Genomic DNA, 22,129 nt, shown 5'->3' with positions numbered 1-22,129 from the left:
TAAGGCCTCATGGGGCCATGGGAGACCCAGTGCTGCTGCCTGCCCTTTGATCCCTAACGTGGAGAACTGAGGGGATCTCTGGAGCCATTTGTACTGTGCTGGTATACATGGCATGACAGGGACAGTCAGAGCTATACTGGGCTATACTGAAACAGTGCCAGAGCTGTAGGGAAAGTAACACCAGGCTCTGCTGGGATTGCAGTACAGCATGGTGGCACAACCACAACACTACAGTGGGACAGTGTCAGCCTGTACTAGGCTAGACTGGAGTAGTGGTAGAGCAATAGAAGGATGGCACTGGAGTACACTGGGCTGGGACAGAGCCTGGCATGCTAGTCCTGCCCTGCATGCACCCACAGCCATGCAGGCAACTGTTCCAGCAGGGTGGCATCACCTGTGGTGGCCTCGTAGTGTACTGGTGGCCCACAGCCAGGCACGCTGGTGGCAGTGGGCAGAGGATGTGTCCTGGCACAGGGCTTCCCCTCCGGATGAACATCCCTGCTGCCACGGGGCAGTGCCAGGAGCTGACGAGCAAGGAGGGAGCTCCGTGCCTGGGGATACAATGAGCGGGCAACCCATTTTGTCACCTCCCTGCCTCAAACTGGCTCATGTCGGGCAATGAACCCTCCCAGACTGGCACAGGACATATCCCAGCCCCCAGCCCATCCATTATCACCCACCCTTGGGGGTGCTGACGTCAAACCAGAGGGTGGCACCTGGGCAGTGAGAACTAGCCCATTCCCGATCCTGCAGCACCAGCCCAGCAGTGCCACAGCTCTGGCTTTCCCTGCACCCAGTTCTTGCCACAAAGGTGCCATCCTGTGCCCTGGGGAGGAGGGTGAGCGTGGCCCTGCGAGCTGCCTCGGTTGCCCCTGGGCCCGTGGTGGCAGTGAGACAGAGGTCCCGGCAGTCAGCCTGCCATGCCGGAGCCCCTTGCCCAAGGATTGCTGGTGCCAAGTTCTACCCGTGTGCCTCTCTGGAGAGGACTGAGCCTCTGCTACCCAGCGAGTTCAGCAACGAAGAGTGGAGCCCACCTCTCTCCCTGGGGGCTGACAGTCCCGGGACGCTGAGCAGCATCACGGTAAGAATGAGCTCCCTGACAGCTGTGGGGTGGTGAAGTCCCCACAATGCCAAGGTGCCCTGCCCTCCTTGGGCATTGTCAGGTGCCCTCGTGCCCTTCATGACAAGACAGATCTCAGGCACTCTGCCCCACCAGTCTGTCCCCCAGCCAGGCATGGCCACGAGCATGGAAGTGACTGTCTGCGGAGCCCCAGCACGGTCCTCCCATATCTCACCAGGGGGAACCCACGGGGAAGCAGCATCCAGCCCCACGCCAGCCCCTTGTACCTGTGGGAAGAGAGAGCAATGTGTCCCGGGGGAATTTGGCCCGTGGTCACGCCACCCACGCCAGCTTTTACCCTCACCTGCACCCACTGGTTGCCCACTGCTGCCATGCCGGGCAAAGGCCACGGTGGAGGGGGTCCCGCCACAGGACAGAGCTTCTGGCCGGACTCCCCTTGACCCAGCCGGGCACTGGGTGCCCAGCGCCCCGGTGCCGGTACCGGGCGCCGCCGGTGCCGGGCGCTGCCGGCGGAGGCGGAGCGTGGCGGATCCCTCCCCCGGGCAGTGCCCCGGGCCCGCCCCGCGCGGTCCGGGAGGAGCCGCGGTCGCCGCGGGCACCGGCAGCGGCACCGGGACGGCGCGGAGCGGAGCGGCGGCACCATGGCCTCCGAGAGCGAGGCGCAGCGAGCGCTGCAATATGAGCAGACCTTGGTGAGTACCGGGGACACCGGGCGGGCACGGGACACCGGTGTGGCACAGGACGCGACGAGGCGCGATGGAACACCCGGGTATTTTGGGGATCTGGGGGTGCTGCCCTGCTCAGGGCGGCAGAACTCTGCGGTGCCCTGTTTGGGGTGCTGTCTCCTGTTTGGGATGTCACCCTCAGCCCCCCTCCGGCTCTGGAGAAGCCTAGCTGAGCCCCCACCCCCAGGGCAGGACTTCTGCAGACACCTCACCACCCCCTGGCAGCACCCCCCATCTCTGGGAAGGGATGCCCAGCCTGTAGGAGCTCCCAGAGGAGCCAGCCGGGCACTCTTCTCCCCGCACTGCATGTCCCCGGCCCTCTGCCCCCAAGATAAGGTATCTCCCTCGCCTGCAACCTTAGCCCCATGTTTACAACTCGAAGCCTCCCCGCTGGCACCAGGATGTCCCATTGTCCTGGGGTGTCCTCCTTCCCCTCTGTGTCCCCAGTCACTCCACTGCTCTTCATTGCCCACGGCCCTCAAACATCACGGGCAAAGGTGCTTTTCGCGGGCCTCCAGTTGGGACAGTGCCCAAGGCGAACGGTACTTTGCCCTGGCAAAGGCATCCAGACCGGCAGGGCCAGGGAGGTGTGCAGGGAAGCAGGGTCTGCGTGGCTACAGAGTTGTCGTGCCCACGGCTGCCCAAGAGAGCCCGAGCCGGTAGCTGTGTGCTGGGCGGACCCCGCTGAGCCTTACCCACCCAGCATGGGCGCACGGGGCAGCGTCAGGGCACTGCTGCTCTCTATACCCTCGGCATTGCCTTTCCCAGCAGCCAAACCCTCCTGGCGGTGCCCCTCAGTGCTCACCCCAAGCTGCCCCTGTTCCGCCGCTGTCAGGTGTCCGCAGGACACCCGCTGGCCATGGGAGCCCCGGCTGTGCCGTCATCTCCACGACCTTATTGATCCCACGGTCCTTCCCGGCAGTGCTGAGTCAGGGAGCAGTCGGGGGCAGGAACAGGGGTGAGCCTTGACGGTGCCTCTTCCTGCCTCCAGCTCCTGGGCGCCCTGGTCACGGTGGGTGAGCAGAGAGGCCATCCCAGCCGGGCACCATGGGGCGGAGGAGCCTGCGGGCAGCGCGTGAGGGGAGAGGCACGCTGGGCTGGCATCAGGGCAGCCGCGCTCGGCATCAGCAAGCAGACTTTGCCCTCCTTTTCTTTGGGCAGGGTAGCACCCATGCCCTGAGTGCTCCATGGTGCCCATCCCCATGGCCGCTGGGCTCAGTGAGGCTCATGGAAGCACCTGAGGCTCGTGGGTGAGGCTGGGTGTGGGCTCCTGTCCCATAGCCTCACACCTGCGCTTTGGGAGCTGCCTGGGCACGTGCTGGGCAGGAGGAGTGCCCAGCCCTCCCCGGTGCATCTGAGCCACCACCAGCTCCTGCCAGCACCTGCCAGGAGTGCCGGGATCCAGCTGGAGCCTGGCACGGACTGGTTTGAGCTGGACAGCCTGGAAACAGCTTTTGGTGCTTGAGCCCACAGCCGAGCCATCACAGCCAGGCTGCAGGGTTGTGCCCAGCCATGTCCAAAGGCCTGTGTCCCTATCTCGTGCCCTTCCCCTCCCCAGATTTCACCAGCCTTGGGATGTCATGGGTCTTGGGGCCCCAGACCTAAAGGTCTCCCCAGGTGTCCCACCCTAAGGTCCCCGTGCTGGACAGGTGTCTGTGGGAACCCCTGGCATGCCGAGGGTGCTGGGGTGCACATCAGCCCCAGTGTCCCCCACATGCCAGGCTGTCGTGGCAGGGAGCAACGGGCCTCATGGGGGAGATTAAGCCTGACAAACTGCCCTTGTTCCTTGCAGAGCTGCTCAGGGCGATTAGAGCCCAGCTAAGACGGGCAGCGTGACACACATCCCCCGGCCTCTGCCTGCCCACTGCCAGCCCAGAGGAACCCCCAACCCCTTGCCTTTAAATATCTCCCCTAGGGGAAATTTGGGGGGGAAGGTTGGCTGGCATTGGCCATGAGAAGGTGGGCACCACTGCCAGGCCAGCTCAGTGCTGTGGAACAGGCTGGCACGGGGATACGACAGTACCAGATGCCAGTGCCCTCCCCAGGCGCAGCATCGCCGGGGCACAGCGGGCACCATGGGCTGGCAATGCCCAAAGGGCTGTGGCACAGCCGGTGCCTGCAGCGCAGGAGCCCAGGACCAACACATGGCCAGTGCCCGTGTCCCCGAGTGCCCCCCGCCAGCCCCCCCCGTGCCCGCTCCCTGCCCGCCCGGCACTGTGATTGTTCAGCTGCTTCACGGCAGAGGCCGGAGTCCCGGGGCTGTTTGTGTTTCAAAAGGCCTTTGTGGAAAAATAACCCAAGCGGAGGAGGAGGAGGAGGAGGAAGGAGAGAGCCCACCACTAGCTTTCACAGCCATGCCAGGGCTGTGGGCACAGTAGCTGTGGCTTCTCAGCACTGGGCACCCGTGGGGGTCTCATGCCCTGCCTGTGGGGCTGTGGCATGGGGCAGAGGGGTGGTATGGGATGGCACAGGCTGGCAGGTGGCAGCAGGGTGGCATGACCCCTTTGCTTGCATCCCTGTTGTTACAAGTGAGATCGGTTCCAAAGTGAGGCAGAGAGGGAGCAAATCCCACCACCAGGCTGGAGCCCTTGGGACTGGGCATCCCACCACGTGCCCCAACACTTGGGGGGGAAGAATGTGGCAGCCCCTGGCATAGCCCCAGGAGGTAGTCACAGAGCTGGTTTGGGGGACACTCAGCCTGGGAGTGCTTCCTTCTTGGCTTTGGCTGGCCATGGGTCAGCAGTGGGGCCAGGCAGGCAAGAGCTTGGCAGGGTGACAGCACTCCTGGGGTGCCGGCCCATTTCATCTTCCAGAGCAAACAAGCTTTTTCCGAAGGGAGCCTTTGAAATCAAGACCCCATGAGGGGCCGGGGTCCTCCTCTGGCAGCAGATGCTGGATTTGGCCCCTCAAGGTGGTCGTGCCTTTCCCCTCAGCTCTTTTCCACAGGGCAAGGAGCCACTGAGCCCATGCTGAGCAGGAGTTTGGGGGAAAATCCATGCCAGTACAGGGTCAGCGATGTAACTTAGTTAATTCTCTTCTCCCTGCCTGCATCCCCTCCCTCCCTCCCGCTGCTGGGCACAACCCGGGTATTAGACAGCAGAGAATCCACCCGGCGCCGCTCTGACTGCTTTCTGCTCTCTACCAAAGGGACCTGGGCAGGAGCGCTGCGCCGTGAGAAGCGCACCTTCACGCCGCCCCCCACGGGGAGCTGTCATGTGCCAGCAGGCCAGGGGGCTGTGAACGGGCCCCAGGCATCCGGGGTGGGCAGTGCCGCCCGAAGCCGGGGCTGGGCTGCCCACGTGCCGAGCGCGGTGCCCACCCGTGGCGTGTCCCCTCCGCCGGGCGCCGCACGGACCGTGCCGGGAGGAGGCGGCTGCGCCCCGGCTGGGCAGCCACGCGCTGCGCTGGCACGGCACGGCGGGTGGGCACGCCATCAGCATGGGGCTCACGTTGTCCCGACGTGGGAGCCTGGCAGGGCCCCCACGGCCCTGAAGCCTCTCTTTGTGCCGGGACAACCTCTGGCGCTTGGCATTCAGGTCGTGCCGGGGGGAGTGAGGCGGAAACCAAGCAACCGAGTCCTTGGCAGTGCCCGCCAGCGCGGGACAAATGCCCCCGGCTCAGCGGGGAGGACGGGCACAAAGAGCTCCTGGCCGGCAGAAGGGGCAGTGCCAGGGCCACCCCCTGCCAGGGCCAGGCCACGTGCCACAGCCAGGCAGGAGGCACCCGAGGAAAGGGGGGTGATCCCTATGTGAGCATAGAGCCGCTCGCCCCCTGCTTTGATCCCTAAACCCCCTCTTCACAGCCCAGGGAGCACCCTGGGCTTGACGTTGTGCTCCCCCTCTCCTGGAACTGGGGGTACATCCTGTCCCCTGCTGTCCTTTTGCCTCCCTGCTGCCAGCTGAGACCAGCCAGCTCGTGTCACATATGATCTGCCAAGGCTGCTTTTGGGGGGGTATCTCAGCCTTGCTCTTAGCAATGTCGGGGTGTGGTGCCTGCAGAGAGCCAGCACAACCCCAGTGCCAGCCCTCAGAGAGTCTTCTGGCCAAGCTGGCCATGCTCCCGTCACTGGAGGCCCTTCCACACCCTCCACCAGCCAGTCCGGTGCCTGGGGCACCTGGGCAGGGCCAGAGACTGGTACCGACATTTCAGCTGCCTGCTTTGGGCATGTGGGCAAAACAATCACCATCGATCCACACTCGCCTTATCTGCCTGGCTCCTTCCCACGCCCTGGAGGGCAGCCCGGCACTCCCACAGGAACCTCCACCCCTTTGCCTTGGGATGCCGTGCCTGTTTCCTTACCTGGCAGGCCCTGCCAGTATGCCCACTGCTCCCCTGTATGCCCACTGCTCCCCTGTATGCCCACTGCTCCCCTGTATGCCCACTGCTCCGCTGACTCAGTTTCCCCATTTGGGTGCAGAGGTTGGGGTACCAGCCGCCCTGACACCCCTGCCTATTCCTTCTCCCCCAGATGTATGGGCGTTACACGCAGGACTTGGGCACCTTTGCCAAGGATGAGGCAGCCCGGCTGCGGCTGCAGGAGGGGGACACGCCCCGGCCTCGCCGCCCCTCGGAGCTGCTGGAGTACAGCCAGGGCCGCTGTGGCCCCTGTCGTGGTAAGGATCACCGGGACACGGGCATGGGTGGGCACAGCCCTACGGAGACACAGTCTGGACACGGCTGCCCACACCACCACCGTGGTGCAGATAGAGTTTCTCTGCTGTCATGGGACACCGGCGCCGAGGACAATGCCACCTGCCCGCCGGGCAGCAGGGACACAATGGCCCGAAATAGCCGGGCACACTGCAGGGACCGGGGGGCCCCAGCCCCTCTACCTGGGGCCATGCCAGGGAGGCTGTGCTGGTGGGAGGTGCATGCCCAGCGGTGCCGTGTGTGACTGTGCGCAGTCAGCTGGCTGTGACAGCTGGACATAGCAGTGCTCCTGCACCAGACAGTACCAGCAGTGCTGGGTCAATGCTGCTGGTTGTGAGCATTTCTGTTGCTGCCAGCCTGCCTCTGCCACCTCAGTGTGCCCATCCCTGGGGCATCCAGCCTTGAACCCGCCCTTGTGTCCACAGTCTGCGCCTTGCAGTGCCAGCGGTTCCTCATCTCCAAGGTGGGCGAGGACTGGGTTTTCCTCATACTGCTGGGACTGGTCATGGCACTGGTCAGCTGGGCCATGGATTTCGCCATTGCCACGTGCCTCCAAGGTAAGTAGTGGGTACCAGTGGGTTCCTGGGCCGTGGCAGGGCAGGGAGTGGCCGTGCCATAGGGCTATGCCATGTGCCTTGCCACCTGCCACCCATCTGACCGGCCATTCCCACAGCTCAGAAGTGGATGTACGGAGGCCTGGACACCAACGTGCTGCTGCAGTACATGGCTTGGGTCACCTACCCCACTGTGCTCATCACCTTCTCCGCTGGATTCACCCAGATCCTTGCCCCCCAGGCCGTGGGTAGGGCATCGAGGGGTTGCCTGCACCCTAAACAGGGTGTCCACTCCCTGGGTCTGTGCCTTGGGAGCTGCCAGGGTGTCTCCCTGGAGGTCCTGGTAGTCCTTCTAGGGGTGTGGGCTGGTCTTCAGAGGGTCTCCTGGGGACTATGGTTTGGATGCCATCCTGAGCTATGGGGTTGGGGATTTTCTAAGGCTTATGAAAGAGAGGGTCTTCAGAGAGTCTCCTGTGAGTTAAGGGGTGGATGTCCTCCTGGGCTATGAGGCTAGCAGGCTTTCGGGTCCTCTAGGGCTAAGACTTGATCTTCAGAGGGTCTCCTGGGGACTATGAGATTGGGGTCCCCATGGGGCTATGAGTTGAGCTGTGCCTACGTGATCATGGGGCTGTTCCTGCCAATTGTACTGTGGGAAGAGGTGTCTCTGGGATCTCCCTGTGGCAGTGGGGTTTGGCAGAGTATCAAAGGTTACCCCCCAGAACCATGGGTCAGCGTCCCCCCTTCATGGCTATTGGTCAAGGCTGTCCTCACGTCACCAGGCTCAGGGATCCCCGAGATGAAGACCATCCTGCGGGGCGTCGTGCTGAAGGAGTACCTCACCCTCAAAACCTTTGTGGCCAAGGTGATCGGACTGACGTGTGCCCTGGGCAGCGGCATGCCCCTGGGCAAGGAGGTGAGGACAGTGCTGGGGCAGGGTGAGCAGGAGGCCAGGGAGTGAGGCTGAGGGCAGTGTCCTCAAACTCCTGTTGTCCTCGCAGGGTCCCTTTGTCCACATCGCCAGCATGTGTGCAGCCCTGCTCAGCCGCTTCCTCTCCCTCTTCGGGGGCTTCTATGAGGTAAGCAAGGCAGGCTGGACCCAGGAGGATCAACCTATGCCCAGCAGCAGGTTTGGCAGTGCCTAGGGTTGGGGAGGGCAGTGCCCACTCACTCTTATCTTCCTCACAGAATGAGGCAAGAAACATTGAAATGCTGGCAGCTGCCTGCGCTGTCGGTGTTGGCTGCTGCTTCGCCGCCCCCATCGGAGGTAGGGTCACCCCGGGCCTCCCCACACCCCCCACACCTCCCGCCCAGGCAGCAGGGTCCACCTGGAGAGGCAAGCAGGACCCTCAGGACAGCTGGCATGGGAGAGGGCAGTGCTGCTCAGCAGGGAGGAGGAAGGGAGGAGCGGGCACCATCCTCCCAGATGTGTAACGTCTGCTCTTGTCCTCTCCCCTGCCGCCTTGCGCTCCAGGGAGCTCCCCACTCCAGTCCCGCTGAGCCCTGCCCGTAGGTTGGTGATGTGTCTGACTCTTTCCTTGCCCTTTGCCTGCTGCCCTATCTGTCTGTCTGTCCATCTGTGTGCACCCCACTCCATCCCAGTGCCACTCCTCATGTCGCTGCCCACATCCCTGTGCTACCCTCTGCTCGTACAGACTCGTGCTTGGCCCACTGTGCTGTGTCCCCTGTGCCCAGCTGGGACTGGCCACGTGCTTTGCCAGGGAATCCCTTGAACCGTAGTGTGTCCATGGGGCAGCCAGACCCCATGGGCTGTGCACGAGTTTGGACTCAGGGTGGGAAGCATGCCAGGCACCGGGGGCCTGTCTAGGTTTCTCCACCTCCCTTGTGCACTTCCCCCCAATGCCAGGCGTCCTCTTCAGCATCGAGGTCACCTCCACATTCTTTGCCGTCCGCAACTACTGGCGTGGCTTCTTCGCTGCCACCTTCAGCGCCTTCATCTTCCGTGTCCTTGCTGTCTGGAACAAGGATGAAGGTACCTCAGGCAGGGTGAGGGCACAGGGGTCCCCTGTCCAGCCCTACTGACCACCACCATCCCCCAGAGACAATCACGGCACTGTTCAAAACCCGCTTCCGCCTCGACTTCCCCTTCGACCTGCAGGAGCTGCCTGCCTTTGCCGTCATCGGGTGAGTGCGGCCATCCCAGCACCCATCCTATGGCCCGGGGGTGGCAGTGGTGGCACTGGTGGTGGCAGCAGGACGCTTCTTCCCTTGGCTCTGCCCAGGATCGCCAGCGGCTTCGGGGGCGCACTCTTCGTCTACCTCAACCGCAAGATTGTGCAGTTCATGCGCCGCCAGAAGACCATCAATCGCTTCCTCATGAAGAAGTAGGTGCCCAACAGTCGCCAGCACTGGGGTGGTGGAGCTGGGGCTGCACCAAAATCACTCCCTGCCCTGTGCCACCCTGCCAGGCGCCTGCTCTTCCCTGCCTTGGTGACACTGATCATCTCCACGCTGACCTTCCCACCCGGCTTTGGACAATTCATGGCTGGCCAGGTATCTGCCATGGGGTGGCACACCAGTCCCCATCCCAGGGCCACCACAAGCACCAGCTGACCCCTGCCTATCACCAGCTCACACAGAAGGACACCCTGGTGACACTCTTTGACAACCAGACGTGGGCCAAGCAGGGGATCAGTGATGAGTTCGAATACTTGGGCATCCTGGAAGCCTGGCACCATCCCCGCTCCAACATCTTTGTCACACTTGTTGTCTTCATCCTCATGAAGGTGGGTGCCTACTTCCCCTGTCATCCCCAAGGTACTACACGGAGGTTATAGAGAGGATTTTCTGGATGCTATCAGGGAGGTGCCAGATTGTTACCAGAAAGGTGGCACCAGAACGTACTGGGTGGCTGCTCCAAGAGTCTTACCAAGGTGTTTGCTGGGTGGTGCTGGCATGCCATCAAAGAGATTTGGCCGAGAGCCACCAACATGCCACCAGGGAGGTTCTGGCTGCTTGCTCTTAGGTGCCACCAGGGAGGTGCTGGCCAGATGCCACCAAGTGCCACCAGGGAGGACCTGGCAGGGTGCCCCTGGGAGGAGCCCATGCCCCATGCAGGGTGTGGTGCCCACGTGCTGTTCCACAGCACCCATCTGAGGGTCACAGCAGGGGCAGGAGGCAGGGCTGGGTCAGGGAGGGCAACTAATGGGTGTCTGCCCCACAGTTCTGGATGTCAGCCTTGGCCACTACCATCCCAGTGCCCTGTGGAGCCTTCATGCCTGTCTTCGTCATTGGTGAGACTCTGCACCCTGTGTGGGCACAGTGGGAGGAGGAAGCCACCTCTCAGCCCACACTGGGCATCTGTGGGTGCCTCCAGATGTCCCCTTCCCTGGAAGCATTGGGCAGAGAAGAGGGCAAGAGGCTGGGCCAGGTGCAGAGATAGCCCTGTGCCCATTCCCAGCCCCTCTCTGCCTGCAGGGGCAGCCTTTGGGCGCCTGGTGGGGGAGAGCATGGCAGCCTGGTTCCCTGATGGCATCCACACGGACAGCAACATCTACCGCATCGTGCCGGGGGGCTACGCCGTGGTGGGTAAGCACTGAGCTGGAATGGGGACACCATGGTGGGCATCATTTGGAGATGCTGCCTCTCAGGTGAGGTGATGATCCCTGGAACTGGGGGTGATACCACCACTGGGGATCTCCCTGGATGGTTCCAAGGGCTCCAGATGTGGTAGATGCCCTAGAGGGGAGGACCCAGAGCGGGGACCTAGGCTGGTGGGCAATACCTGACAGCCCTCCCTGTCTCCTTTTGGTGGCTGCAGGGGCAGCTGCACTGTCAGGTGCTGTCACCCACACGGTGTCCACGGCCGTCATCGTCTTCGAGCTGACAGGGCAAATCTCGCACATCCTGCCTGTCATGATCGCTGTCATCCTGGCCAATGCCGTCGCCCAGAGCCTCCAGCCCTCTCTCTACGACAGCATCATCCGCATCAAGAAGCTTCCCTACCTCCCTGAGCTGGGCTGGGGCCACCACGAGTGAGTTTGTGTCCCCTGTTCCAACCCCAAACCCCTCACCAGGCACAAGGGGAGGGGGTGGCATCACTCTGAGGCCACTGTTCTTGTCCCTGGGCAGGAAATACAACGTGCGGGTGGAGGACATCATGGTGCGGGATATCCGCTATGTCACCCTCAACTGCAAGTACCGGGACCTGCAGCAGGTCCTGCACAGCACCAAGATGAAGAACCTGCCTCTGGTGGAGTCAGCTGGTGAGGCACAGGCAGAGGCTCTCTCAGCATCCACAGCAGCTGTGGAGTGTACCAGGATGGTGGGTGGGTGACAGCATCAGAAGCCAAGGTAGCCCCTTGCTGTGTCTGGCAGAGTCCATGATCCTGCTGGGCTCCATTGAGCGGACACAGGTGGGGGCCCTGCTCAGCAGCCAGCTCAGTCCCCAGCGCCGGCTCATGACGCTGCGGCAGAAGGTGCTGTCTGAGGATGGGCACCGGCTCTCCGATTCCAGCATCCGCTTCCAGGTGAGGGGTGCAACCATCTTGGGGGATGCCTGGTCAGGGTGGCCCCCACTGCCATCACCCTACTATCCCATCCCCCCACAGATCAGCACAGAGACCTCCTCGGGGACCCCTGCCCGCCCTGCACTCCGCAAGCCCCTGAAGCCAGCGCTGAAGCGGGTGCCCAGCAGCCCACCAGACAGTCCCCCAGGTGAGTCTGCATGTGTCCCCCCGGCCCCCCTGTGTCTCCACCGCTGACATCCCCTCTCCACCTGCAGCTGGCAGCACTGACCACACTGGCATCGCCCTCAAGAGCCTCTTCTGTGCCAACCCCTCCACAGAGCCCACCGAGGTGAGAGCCTGGCCTTCCCCCGCCCTTCCCATGCCTGAATGGCCTTGCCAGGCCCTGCCCTGTCCTGCCTGGCCCTTCCATCCCTTTCTATCATTTTCTATCCCATCCCATCCCATCCCATCCCATCCACTAACCATCCCATCCCATCCACTAACCATCCACTAACTGCTGTCTCTCCTGCGGGCCAGGCCCAGGGCACAGCCTATCACAAGGCCAAACGCGTCCGCATTTCCATTGTGGTAAGCTGCAGCCAATCGCAGCCTGGGCACAGCTCCTCCCAGCCAATCAGAGCCTGGAAGGAGTTCTCTGAACCAATCAGGGGCCTGGCAAGATTCTGCTTGGCCAATCACATTGGGCCTATGTCTGTGCAGTCCATCTTGGACAGTTATGATTCCGTCCAACCAATACTGGTGTGCATTGTCCCCATCCCAAAGCTTCCCAAGAATTGGGACGTGGACCCTCCCAGCCATCACAACCGCGGGATCTGCCCCACTTTGCTCAGCTAGTCATGGCAATCTGTGCATTCTCTCCACCAATCACAAGCTCACCTTGTCCAACTGTGGCCAATCAGGGTGTGACCGACGTCCTGTCAACCAATCATGTTACTTGACCTGTCCATGTGCTGCCTGTACCCTGCCTGCACCCTCACCATGCCCCGCCTGTGCCCTGCCTGCATGTGCTGCCTGCACCCTCGCTGCACCCTCACTGCATGTGCTGCCTGCAGCCTGCCTGCACCTTGCCTGCACCCTCGCTGCAGCCAACATGTGGATGCACCCACCGCCTGCTGTAACGCACCTCTCTTGCAGGAGGAGATGATTCTGGGTGACAAGATGACTCCAGCAGAGGTGAGGGGTTGGGCAGAGACAGGCAGGACCCTCCTACTCAAAGGCATCCCAGACATCCCAAAGGGGTGCCAGGGCATGAGGTGGGCATGGGGAGGTAGGGAGTGGATAACCCAGGTTTCTCCATAACACTGGGTGTAAGGAGGATAGGAGGGCGCTTGCTGGCACTTGTGGGGAGATTGTACCCCTTAACCCTGCCCAATGGCACCTCCCCAGATCCTGGAGTGGGAAGAACAGCAGCTAGACCAGCTGGTGGACTTCAGCAGTGCCAAGATCGACCCCGCACCATTCCAGCTGGTGGAGCACACCTCACTGCACAAGGTGCACCCACACCCTACTTCACCCCAGACCCCCACCCACAACCCCCAGACCCTCAACTCAGTCTCCTCTTCCTGCAGACCCACACCATATTTTCGCTGCTGGGCCTGGACCACGCATTTGTCACCAGCATTGGGCGGCTGGTGGGCATGGTGTCCCTCAAAGAGGTGAGCAGGGGACACAAGGGAGGCTGGAGGGGCACAGAGCAGCACCTGGAGCTGTTTGCCCATGCGTTTGGGGTCCCTGCAGCTGCGCAAGGCCATCGAGGGCTCACTGACGGGCAAGGGCGTGAAGGTGCGCCCGCCGCTCGCCAGCTTCCGCGACAGCACCGCCAGCACCACCGAGGCCGACACCACCGCCCTGCGCCAGCTCTGGGACCGCCACCAGCACCACCACATGCCCCGCGAGGCCAGTCCTGGGGGCGATGATGATGATGACACCCCCAAGGGCGAGTGAGACCCTTGAGATACATCCCCCTGTGTCCCTGGAAGCCACAAGGGCCCCCTGACAGGTGCCGGGGGTTGCCCTCCCTGAGCCCACTGATGCCAGGCTCTGCAGAGGCGTGGGCGCCCTCAATCCAGTGCCTCTGCTCCGTCCCTGGGCTGGGGACCAGCCAAATACCCCCTAGCCAGCCCATGCTCCCCAACTATCTGCCAGCTCTTGGGGCTTCCCACTTTGCTACCTCTGTATCCCCCCATTTCCTGGTGCCCCCCAGAATGGCCACAGCCCTCAGACTCTCCATGAGGACCACAATGTCCCTTCTCAGGGTGGCATGGGGTGGACAGGGGCATCAGGTTGGGGTGTCCATGGGCACATGGGTCGGCATTGCCCCCTGTGCTCAGCACCTCATGGCTGGGAACATGGGGTGCTGCTGCCTCTCTGCCATGCACTTCTCCCCATGTAAATACAGAGATTTTTATATTAATTTAATAAAAGGACTTTATAAACAGAGCTGAAGCACTATGGGGCTGGCGGTGGAGAGGGGCACAGCCAGTGGGCACCAGCTGAGCTTCACCACAGTGCTGGGGTTGGCATCACTCCAGGCAAGGAGCCTTTTGTCCCCCAGAGCCTCTCACAGCATGGCCTCGCTGCGGTACAGCAGCTGTGGGGGATGCCCAGGGCTGGCAGTGGCACGGCGCCGGACAGTAATGACCAGCGTGCCAGTCTCGGTGAGGGTGCAGCTCACTGACAGCGGGTCCGTGTCCTCGGGCAGCTGGCACTTGTGGGTGAAGGTGTCACAGACGGTGCCATCTTCAGCCACCTGCAGGGAGGCAGCACCAGTGCAGTGGAACACAGTGTGGCATGGTGGGTTCCACAGCACATTCCCAGTTACCCTAGTGCTTCTAATGGGGCAACTCCCAGTCACCCTGGCTCCAACAAGGAGTTCAACAGGAAAGATCCCAGTGATTCCAGGGCAATTCCCAGTTACCCCATTGCCAGAAGGAAGCAGGCCTCTCCTGCCCAAGTCTTGGCTTCTGGGGTAAATTCCAGGTACTCCAGTGCCAGCAAGGACTGTTGCCACTTGCCACCTCCAGCTGAGAGGGCAATGGAGCAGGGGTTCCCATTCTCATTGTCCCATTCTCAGTGAGGACAGTTCCCAGTGATGCCAGTACAGGACAGGTGCAGTAGAGCAGGAGTTACCTGTTGTCTCATCACTAGGGCAGAGCTCCCCAGTTACCACCCCATCCCTGCCACCCACAGGAGCGGGTATCATGGGACAGGAACCCCGTTGTGCCATGGCTGGAGGGGATGCTGCCCCCTCAGGTGCCTCACCTTTTCTGCCTGGATGGCGACATGGCAGTTGGAGGTGGTCACCACGATGTCAGGGGGCTCAAACTGGCTGACGTCAGCCACTACTTGGTAGGTGTCACCCTGGGCACGCACCCAGGTGCCCAGGCTGCAGGGGTACATGGTACCTGGGGACTCTGTGGGCATTTGGAGGGTTGCTGTAGCACAGGGGAGTGTGAGAGAGTCTGGTGACAATGGGGGAGGGAGGGCTGGGCATAGCAGATGGCAGTGGGAGTTTGGGGATATTCAAGGTTCTCAGGAATTGCAAGGGGAACTGGGGGTCCCAGAGGTATGGGAGGGAATGGCACAAGACAGTGAAGACACTGGGGATAACCACGAAAGTCTGGGGGAAGTGGGCTGGGCAGGAGGAGGACACTGGAGTTACTGGGGATGTACAAGGAGGTGGGGGCCTAGCAGGTGACATCAAAGGGTGGGGGGCACAGGGGAGCTGAGGACTTATCAGGATGGTCTGGGCTGGGGAGGAAAAGCTATGGGGGGGGTTGGGGACAAAAGGAGGATCAAAAGGGTCTGGGGAGGGGGGATGAGGCAGCATGGTGGTCCTGGGAAGAGCAGGGACACTGGGGTTATTGGGGACTTACAGTGGGAGCACAAAAGTACTTGGGGAGTAAGAGCTGGAGGATAGTCCAGAGAGCCATGGGGCACCTGGGGCGCAGTGAAGGTTCCCCTCTGAGCCCTCCCACCTGTGCTGGGGGGAGGGTCCCACGCTGTCCCCAGGCACAGATCAGCTGGATCACCTTGGAGGGGACCATCCCCAGAGTAGCAGGGCTCCCCCAGGGTAGCAGGGCAACCCCACCCTCCACGCCCGGTACCTGGGTACCCAAACGCCTCCTGTCCCCGTGCCCCAAAGGGTCCATGCCGCCGGTCGCCCTCGAAGCGGGGATCGCTGTGCCCCTGCCCGTAGGCACTGAGCAGCTCGGTGCGGTACGTGGAGGCTGAGCTGAGCGATGCCATGGCGCCTGCTGCCCGAACCCCCCAGGGCCCTGCCGTGGGGAAGGTCCAGCCGCCCGCCAGCCACCACCTCCAGATGCCCATAATTAGGCACCCTGTCCGCAGGAATGCGAGATAAGGGACGAGGCCTCCGTCACCCTGTGGGGCCGCAGAGGGGGATGCATCCCTGCCACCGCTGGCCTGCCACCCTGCAGGCTCCCTGGGGAGGAGGTGCCCCCCTCCTGCAAGAAGAGGTGCCCGGCGCAGTGCTCGCACAATTGACTTTATTCAAGACCTGGCAGAATGGAGGAGGGGGTGCCATGGTGTGGGCACCCCACGGATACTCCACAGGTACCGCCTCAGCGGGGCGGGGGGCTCAGGCAGTTCCCACAGATATGCACATGCGTGCACATGCCCATGCGCTCCCGGGTGTGCACATGTACACACACACAGAGCAAAGACCCCCAACCATCCACAGGCACCCCGCACCCCCAGCCCATCCCAGCACCGTGGGGAGCATCCACTGCCCCCGGGAGCGAGTGGTAGTGGGTGGCAGGGAGCCATCAGCATGGTGTCGGGCCTGCTGGCCCCTGCAGCCCCTCGGTGATGCAGGGCAGGGGGTGCCAGCCTCACACCGGGCACCCCACGGCAGGGAGGGAGCCCAGGAGCTGTGCCCGGCAGGGGTTGGTGGGGGTGCTGGGGGATGCAGGGGAGCACAGGTGCAGTGGGTGCTAGGAGGCATCCCGGGGTGTGGGGACAGGGAACAGTGACTGGGCTGGGTAAGGAGCAGCATGCAGGAGGAGAGTGGCCCCACGAGAACACGTGCCATGCAGGAAGGGGCGCTCAAGCGTTGGCAAAAACTGGCATTCCTCCCCCAAATGATGTGCCTGGAACCCCTCACACGGGCTTGAGGGGTCCCCTGGGGGTGCCACCCCCAGCCAGGACAGCGGGGGCTGGTTGCCCTTCATGTAGGCACTTGGTTCCCTGCTAGGGGTGAGTGATTTGTCAACAGGGACATTGGTCCCACGTCCTACCCCCTCTCTCCACCCTGCATTGCCTCACAGCATACTTGGGGACCCCTGGCTGGGCTGACCCCCTTGCTGCAGGGCTGGATTGGGGCTGCTCTCCTGGTGGTCCAAAGCCCCCAGCCGGGGGACCTGCGCCCAGCTGGCCCTGCAGTCTTCCTGTGTCAGCCCCATGCACGTACATAACTATAGAATGTCCCAGCACCGCAGCACATCCACAGCCCCTCAGCACCCCTGGCACCCCCACAGCATCCCTCCAGCAGCTCCATGCTCCAAGGCAGCAGTTCACAGTTTTAAACTCGGTCCAATAAAAGTTGGCCAGGGAGAGAGGAGAAAAGCCCTTCCCACACCGAAACCCCCACCACCACCCTGGCTCGGGGTGGTAGAGGTACCACAGGATGATTGGAGAGTTTCAGCCATGCCAGTGGGGGAGAGGGAACTGTGCCCAAAAGGGGAGCCCAGGGTGGTTTTGGGGGAGAACATGCGAACAACCAGCCCCACTTATTTAGTCTTGTCAGTTTTTGGGGGCACATCTGGGCATCAGGGCAGAGGACAGACCCCCCCCTCCCCCATGCCCTTCCCTGCGCCCCTTCCCTGCTCTCATGCAAAAATCCAGGAGGGCAACGATGTGGCCAAGCAGGGCCAGGGCACGGTGGGGGCACACTGGCTGGGGGGGCTGCAGTGGCCTCCGGACCCCTCCTGCACCCGGATAGCGAGGGGGAGCAGCGGCAGGGCCTGTCCCTCACCCAGCGTGGGGTCTGGCCAGAGGGCTTCGGCAGGGGGCCTGGGCCCCCACCAGGAGGGGCAGGGCACCCCAGGAGGCATCAGGGCTCTTCGGCCTCCTCCTCCTCCAGCGATGCCACCCCGGAGGAGGCGACGTCAGAGATTTTCCGGCGGAGTGGGAAGTCCTTGCTCAGCACCACCTCGTCCTCCGTGGGCGAGAGACAGGCTTCGGCGTAGGACACGGAGTAGAGGGAGTCCTGGCACCGGAGCCGTGCCAGGCCCCGCAAGGCACTTTGGCTGGCTGGGGGCGGCAGCTTGGGCAGCAGCAGGTCCTCACCCCCCAAGGAGCCCAGCAGTTTGGCAGTGAGTTCGGAGGGGGACACCATCTCCAGGCTGCAGAGGCTGGAGCAGAGAGTCTCAGGGGAGAGGGTGTGTGAGGAGTCGCTCTCGGGCTCGCAGGAGCCGTGCCGCACGCCCAGTTGGCACAGGTGGCCCTGCAGCAGGTCTCGCAGCAGCACGCTGGCAGGCATCGTGCCTGTCAGCTCTGTGAGAAACGAGGATGTCTGGGTCAGTCTGGGCACCAGGGATGTCTGCTGCCCCCTGCCCTGTGCCCCGCAGATTGGGAGCAGTCCCATGCCTGCTTTACCCACAAATTGCTGCATGCATGACACTGGTAACCACCAAAGGAAAAGTAAAACACGCTCTGGCACCACGGATTGGATTTGAGGGCTTCCCCATCCCCAGCTCAGGCACTGTTTGCCAGAGTGCCAGGCAGCAGGACTGTCCTGTATAGGAGTGGCCAGGCTGGGGAATGTGCCAAGCAGCAGGCATCCCATTCCTTTAACCCTCAGTGGTGGGACACCCACACCAGCAGTGGGACAACTTGCCCACTCCCCGCGGCACTTACCGGTGGGCTGGGAGCTCTCTGTGGAGGGCATGAAGTCCTCATCATAGGACTCGTCATTGGAGTCGTCCCCATCCACTGAGGACCAGGCTCGCAGCTTGGCCTCAGCGATGGCAAACTGCTCCGCAACACCTGGCACAGGACAGGCACGGATCAAACACATGCAGGGAGATGCTCCCAAAGTCCCACTGCCCTGGCACCTCTAAGCCCATAGTGCCATAGTATGGATGGATGGGTGGATGGATGAATGGGGACAACCCACTCCACCACTCCTGCCCTGGGACCATACCCACCGGCCATGCCCATGGTGCCTACCGGCAGCAAATCGTGCCTCCTGCTCGCCCTCACTAAGGTGGCAGTAGGAGCTGAAGGCGCTCTCCAGGGCAGAAGGTGACTCCACTGGCTTACACCAGCCCTTCCACTCGATGAGGTGGGCAACACGGCCCTGTGCCATGGCCGTTGGCTTTGTCACGTGCTCCTTCACCACCTGCGAGATGCCTGTGGGATGTGCCCCAATGTCAGCACGCCCTGCGGCACCTCAAGTCTTCACCACAGAGCCCACAACCTTGGGACCCAGCACCCTCTACCTCCAGTCCATGGGACCTGGCACCCCTATGCCCTCCTCTTGAGTGCCACCAGAAACCCCCTGGGCCCCCCCAAAACTCCATACAGGTGACACCCAGGCACGCCTCAGGAGGCCCAGACTCACATCACATCAGGAGAGCCCCCTTTCCCAGAGGAGTCCCTAGGTGAGCAGTTACCATGCAGAGAGGAGCGGGCCAGGGCAGCAATCTCCTGGATGGTCAACGCACGCCGTGACTTGGGCAGCATCTCGACAGTGTCCTCAACATTGACCTGCCAGAGTGGGAAAAGTGGTCACAGCCCTGGCACCATTCTCTTTCTGGAAGCCACATGCTCCAGGAGGGGGCTTGGCCCTTCTTGATGCCCACTCCAGGGGGCCTGGGGAGTTTGTGCACACACACATTACAGGCATACGTGTGCGCAGAGGGATGGTCACAGCAGGGAACACTCCCACAATGCCAGTACACCCGTACACTGACACTGTGTACACATACCTGCACAGGTAACCACATGTACCCACACACACAGGCAGGCACTCAAACACGCAAACTGACCATAAACATGCACCTGCCCACTCACATCAGAACTCCACTGTATACACACGTGCATCTGCACACTTGTGTGCGCTCACATGTGTATGTGCCCTGTGCTAGATGGTGTCACACACGTGTGTGCTCTCCCCGGCTTGTGAACACACACATGCATGTGCAAGACCACCACAGCCCAGCTCGCCAGCACTCACTCCCTGGCAGCACACACCATGCCAGGACATCCAGTTGTACGTTCCCACTGCTATCCTAGCCATGCCAGGCCCTGAGCCCATGGCCACGGGGGAAGAGATGTGGGATTTGGAGGCGCGCAACAAATTGCATTGCCATGGCAACGAGGCACCGTGGACTGATTTCTCCCAGGATACAGCCCGGCTCATGGCTGACGTCAGAGCAGCCCCGAGCCACTGCGAGCTGGCAGGGCCATGGCCAGGATGGGTGCCCCACCATGGGGTACCGGCACATGGCTACCTCAGCCAGGTATGGCTGGGCTCCGTGGTACCTGGAGGAAGTCCTGGCTGTCGAAGGAGGCCTGGCGCACCAGCCGGGGCAGTGGGCGGGCAACACTCAGGGGTGACAGTGCCTTCACCTCCTTCCACTCCACACAGAGCGTCGTGTCCACGGCCACTGCAGGAAGAGCCAAGGCCAACCTCAGCACCTCCATTTCCCCAGCACCTCCATTTCCACAGCAGCTCTCTCAGTCCCCCACCCACTGATCCTGTAGTAGCAGTTTCTTGTCCAGTCTGAGACCAGACACAACTCGTTGCTGCAGCACTGGTGACTCACAGCCGGGCAACTCTTCCGCCTGTGTCAGCGGTAACGCACATCCCCAGCCTGGCACTGGGGACCAGGCGCCTGTCCCAGCTTGGCAGCTGCTCTGGGAGGGGTGGGGGCAGCTGGACCAGGCTGGACCAGGCCAGGTGCTGGGTATGTGAAGGGAGACAGCACTGGGCCATACTTGCAGGAGGCTGCTGTTCCTCCACTATCTCCAAAATCTCTCTCTCCAATTCCCTGCCACTGGGTCAGGAGGGAAAAAAGCAAGAAGGGATAGGGTCAGTAAAAGCACTTGCACCCATCTTTTGCCTCAACAGCTTGACCTCCTGGCACTGGCACCGAAAATGGATGGGTGCCCACACCCTCAGGCACTGACTCCCAAGCACTGAGGGTCTCCTGTCAATGCAGTTGCCATGAAAGGCCAGTCCCAAAAGGGCCAAGACAGGGTATCCCTCAAGAGTCTCATTTCCCCTGCACCAAGGTGGGCCTGACTGACGTAAACCAGCTGTGAGGTGGGTACAAGGAAGCTCAAAAGTGCTGCCTCCCACCCACTTCTGAGGGTACACCCTGGCTTCCTTGGAAAATTGCAGAGAGGATCGCCCCCACTCCCAGCTGTGGGCAGGGGCACCCTGCGGTGACATCCTAGCAACAACACCCCCAGGGCCCCTCCGGCATGTCTCCAACACTGTCCTAGCCCCCACGAACCCAGCCTCCAGAACACCCTCTGATCACAGTCCCCATCCCTCCTGCAGCACCCCCAGGACATCTGCAGCACCCCCGCTGCACCCCACACACTGCAGCAAACCCCAGCCTCCAACAGCCCCCAGAAGAACTCTATCTCTCTCATAGCTACCCCAAAACCTCCCAGGACTCTTACCAGTACCCAGTCCCACACTCCTTTCCCCTCACACCCCCACCCCCCAGCTCCCCCACAACTGCAGTCTGACCCCTCCAGTCGCCCCAGCCTCTACACATCCACATCCCCCCAAATCTCCCTGCACTCCCTGGGCCACCCAGCTGCCCCAGAGCAGCACCCCCAGCTCCCAACCCCCCACCCATCTGTAGCCCCCATCACCCTTTATGTCCTCCAGAGCCCTCAAGCTCTCCGTATACACAACATACTTAGATACCCCAATTATCTCTGTGTACCCCGCCGCCACCTCTATAATCCCCTATACCCTACAGCCCTCACAGCCTCCCAGTCCCCGTACACCACCACTCCATCCCCTGGATCCCCCTCAGCTCCCTGCTCTCCACCTTCTCATATTCCCAGCCTCCCCTCACCCCTATCGTATCACCTCCAGCCCCTCGACCGCCCCCAGCAGCCCCCGCACATCCCCCTCCCCACCCTCGAGTTCCCCTAACACTCTCCATACCCTAGGACCCTGTATCCCCTCCAGTCCCCGGTGCCATCCCGGTGTCGCTCACCCACCGATGGTGGTTTTGGAGCCGATGCAGCCCATGCTCCCGGGGGGGCCCGGGTGCGGGCACTACCGCCGGCTCCGCGCCGCCCACATCGCCCCCCGGCCGCATGGGCGGCCCCGGACAGCGCCCGCGCCCCGCCGGAGCCGCTGCCGAGCCGGGCCGGGCCGCGGTACCGAAGACCCGAGCGGTACCGGAGCCCCGAGCGGTGTCTGCGCCGGGCCGGGAGCAGCACGTCCAGAGACGTCACTGCTGGGGGAGGAAGAGGAGGGAGAGGGGGAGGCGGGAAGAAGAGGAGGAAAAGGAGGAGAATGTGCGGGAGGAAGGCTGAGAAAGAGAAGGCGGAGAGGGATGAAGGATGAGGGAGAGGGAGGGAGGAAGGGGAGAATGGGGGAGAGGGAGGCCGGGAGGAAGAGGAGGAAGGGGAGAT

The 22,129-nt window shown here is 62.5% G+C and overlaps 3 protein-coding genes across 9 annotated transcripts; 1 reads left to right on the top strand and 2 right to left on the bottom strand.

Annotated features, from left to right (window-relative positions):
• Nucleotides 1-1,661: 1,661 nt before the first annotated feature.
• On the top strand, nucleotides 1,662-13,936 carry CLCN2 (chloride voltage-gated channel 2). 4 transcript variants are annotated; one of them, XM_014871577.2, is made up of 23 exons: nucleotides 1,662-1,773; nucleotides 6,275-6,419; nucleotides 6,882-7,013; nucleotides 7,130-7,258; nucleotides 7,790-7,923; nucleotides 8,009-8,086; nucleotides 8,196-8,274; nucleotides 8,875-9,000; nucleotides 9,068-9,152; nucleotides 9,251-9,352; nucleotides 9,437-9,521; nucleotides 9,599-9,754; nucleotides 10,192-10,261; nucleotides 10,446-10,556; nucleotides 10,789-11,002; nucleotides 11,100-11,233; nucleotides 11,346-11,497; nucleotides 11,579-11,684; nucleotides 11,752-11,825; nucleotides 12,632-12,670; nucleotides 12,884-12,988; nucleotides 13,066-13,152; nucleotides 13,235-13,936. In XM_014871577.2, exons 1-23 carry the CDS (start codon nucleotides 1,723-1,725, stop codon nucleotides 13,439-13,441), a joined length of 2,601 nt encoding a protein of 866 aa, XP_014727063.1. In that variant the 5' UTR covers nucleotides 1,662-1,722; the 3' UTR covers nucleotides 13,442-13,936. The 4 variants fall into 4 exon arrangements, 2 of the variants coding, with proteins under 2 accessions (XP_014727063.1, XP_088027092.1); XR_015805754.1 differs by lacking the exons at nucleotides 13,066-13,152; nucleotides 13,235-13,936 and having other exon boundaries at nucleotides 11,579-11,688; nucleotides 12,884-12,985; XR_015805755.1 differs by lacking the exons at nucleotides 12,632-12,670; nucleotides 12,884-12,988; nucleotides 13,066-13,152; nucleotides 13,235-13,936 and adding an exon at nucleotides 12,397-12,596 and having other exon boundaries at nucleotides 11,579-11,688.
• A 121-nt stretch (nucleotides 13,937-14,057) lies between these two features.
• Nucleotides 14,058-15,745, bottom strand: LOC106850343 (heat shock protein beta-7-like). Its single transcript, XM_014871581.2, has 3 exons — nucleotides 15,604-15,745; nucleotides 14,759-14,910; nucleotides 14,058-14,246 (listed from the first exon to the last, which is right to left on the bottom strand). Exons 1-3 carry the CDS (start codon nucleotides 15,743-15,745, stop codon nucleotides 14,058-14,060), a joined length of 483 nt encoding a protein of 160 aa, XP_014727067.1.
• A 243-nt stretch (nucleotides 15,746-15,988) lies between these two features.
• FAM131A (family with sequence similarity 131 member A) lies at nucleotides 15,989-21,817 on the bottom strand. 4 transcript variants are annotated; one of them, XM_088170962.1, is made up of 6 exons: nucleotides 21,710-21,817; nucleotides 20,006-20,130; nucleotides 19,135-19,228; nucleotides 18,689-18,871; nucleotides 18,377-18,505; nucleotides 15,989-18,013 (listed from the first exon to the last, which is right to left on the bottom strand). In XM_088170962.1, the coding sequence occupies exons 1-6, from the start codon at nucleotides 21,738-21,740 to the stop codon at nucleotides 17,571-17,573; spliced, it is 1,005 nt and encodes a 334-aa protein (XP_088027088.1). In that variant the 5' UTR covers nucleotides 21,741-21,817; the 3' UTR covers nucleotides 15,989-17,570. The 4 variants fall into 4 exon arrangements, with proteins under 4 accessions (XP_088027088.1, XP_088027090.1, XP_088027089.1 ...); XM_088170964.1 differs by having other exon boundaries at nucleotides 21,654-21,768; XM_088170963.1 differs by having other exon boundaries at nucleotides 21,706-21,724.
• Between the last annotated feature and the right edge of the window lie 312 nt (nucleotides 21,818-22,129).

This window comes from Sturnus vulgaris, chromosome 10 (genome assembly GCF_052056855.1).
Source record: "Sturnus vulgaris isolate bStuVul1 chromosome 10, bStuVul1.hap1, whole genome shotgun sequence".
Classification (NCBI taxonomy): domain Eukaryota; kingdom Metazoa; phylum Chordata; class Aves; order Passeriformes; family Sturnidae; genus Sturnus; species Sturnus vulgaris.
Note: the sequence above shows the minus strand (reverse complement) of the source record. Positions and strands in the feature narration are given on the sequence as shown.

Excerpts from the sequence above, each read along its gene's own strand:
- CLCN2 (XM_014871577.2), top strand. The coding sequence starts at position 1,723 with ATGGCCTCCGAGAGCGAGGCGCAGCGAGCGCTGCAATATGAGCAGACC. Across the intron at positions 7,259-7,789 it reads CCTTGCCCCCCAGGCCGTGG|GCTCAGGGATCCCCGAGATG; the intron begins GTAGGGCATCGA and ends TCACGTCACCAG. Across the intron at positions 10,557-10,788 it reads GGGGGGCTACGCCGTGGTGG|GGGCAGCTGCACTGTCAGGT; the intron begins GTAAGCACTGAG and ends TGGTGGCTGCAG.
- LOC106850343 (XM_014871581.2), bottom strand. The coding sequence starts at position 15,745 with ATGGCATCGCTCAGCTCAGCCTCCACGTACCGCACCGAGCTGCTCAGT. Across the intron at positions 14,911-15,603 it reads GGAGGCGTTTGGGTACCCAG|AGTCCCCAGGTACCATGTAC; the intron begins GTACCGGGCGTG and ends AAATGCCCACAG. Across the intron at positions 14,247-14,758 it reads TCGCCATCCAGGCAGAAAAG|GTGGCTGAAGATGGCACCGT; the intron begins GTGAGGCACCTG and ends GCCTCCCTGCAG.
- FAM131A (XM_014871714.2), bottom strand. The coding sequence starts at position 20,167 with ATGGAGGTGCTGAGGTTGGCCTTGGCTCTTCCTGCAGTGGCCGTGGAC. Across the intron at positions 19,229-20,005 it reads ACAGCCAGGACTTCCTCCAG|GTCAATGTTGAGGACACTGT; the intron begins GTACCACGGAGC and ends CCACTCTGGCAG. Across the intron at positions 18,506-18,688 it reads GGAGGCACGATTTGCTGCCG|GTGTTGCGGAGCAGTTTGCC; the intron begins GTAGGCACCATG and ends GTCCTGTGCCAG.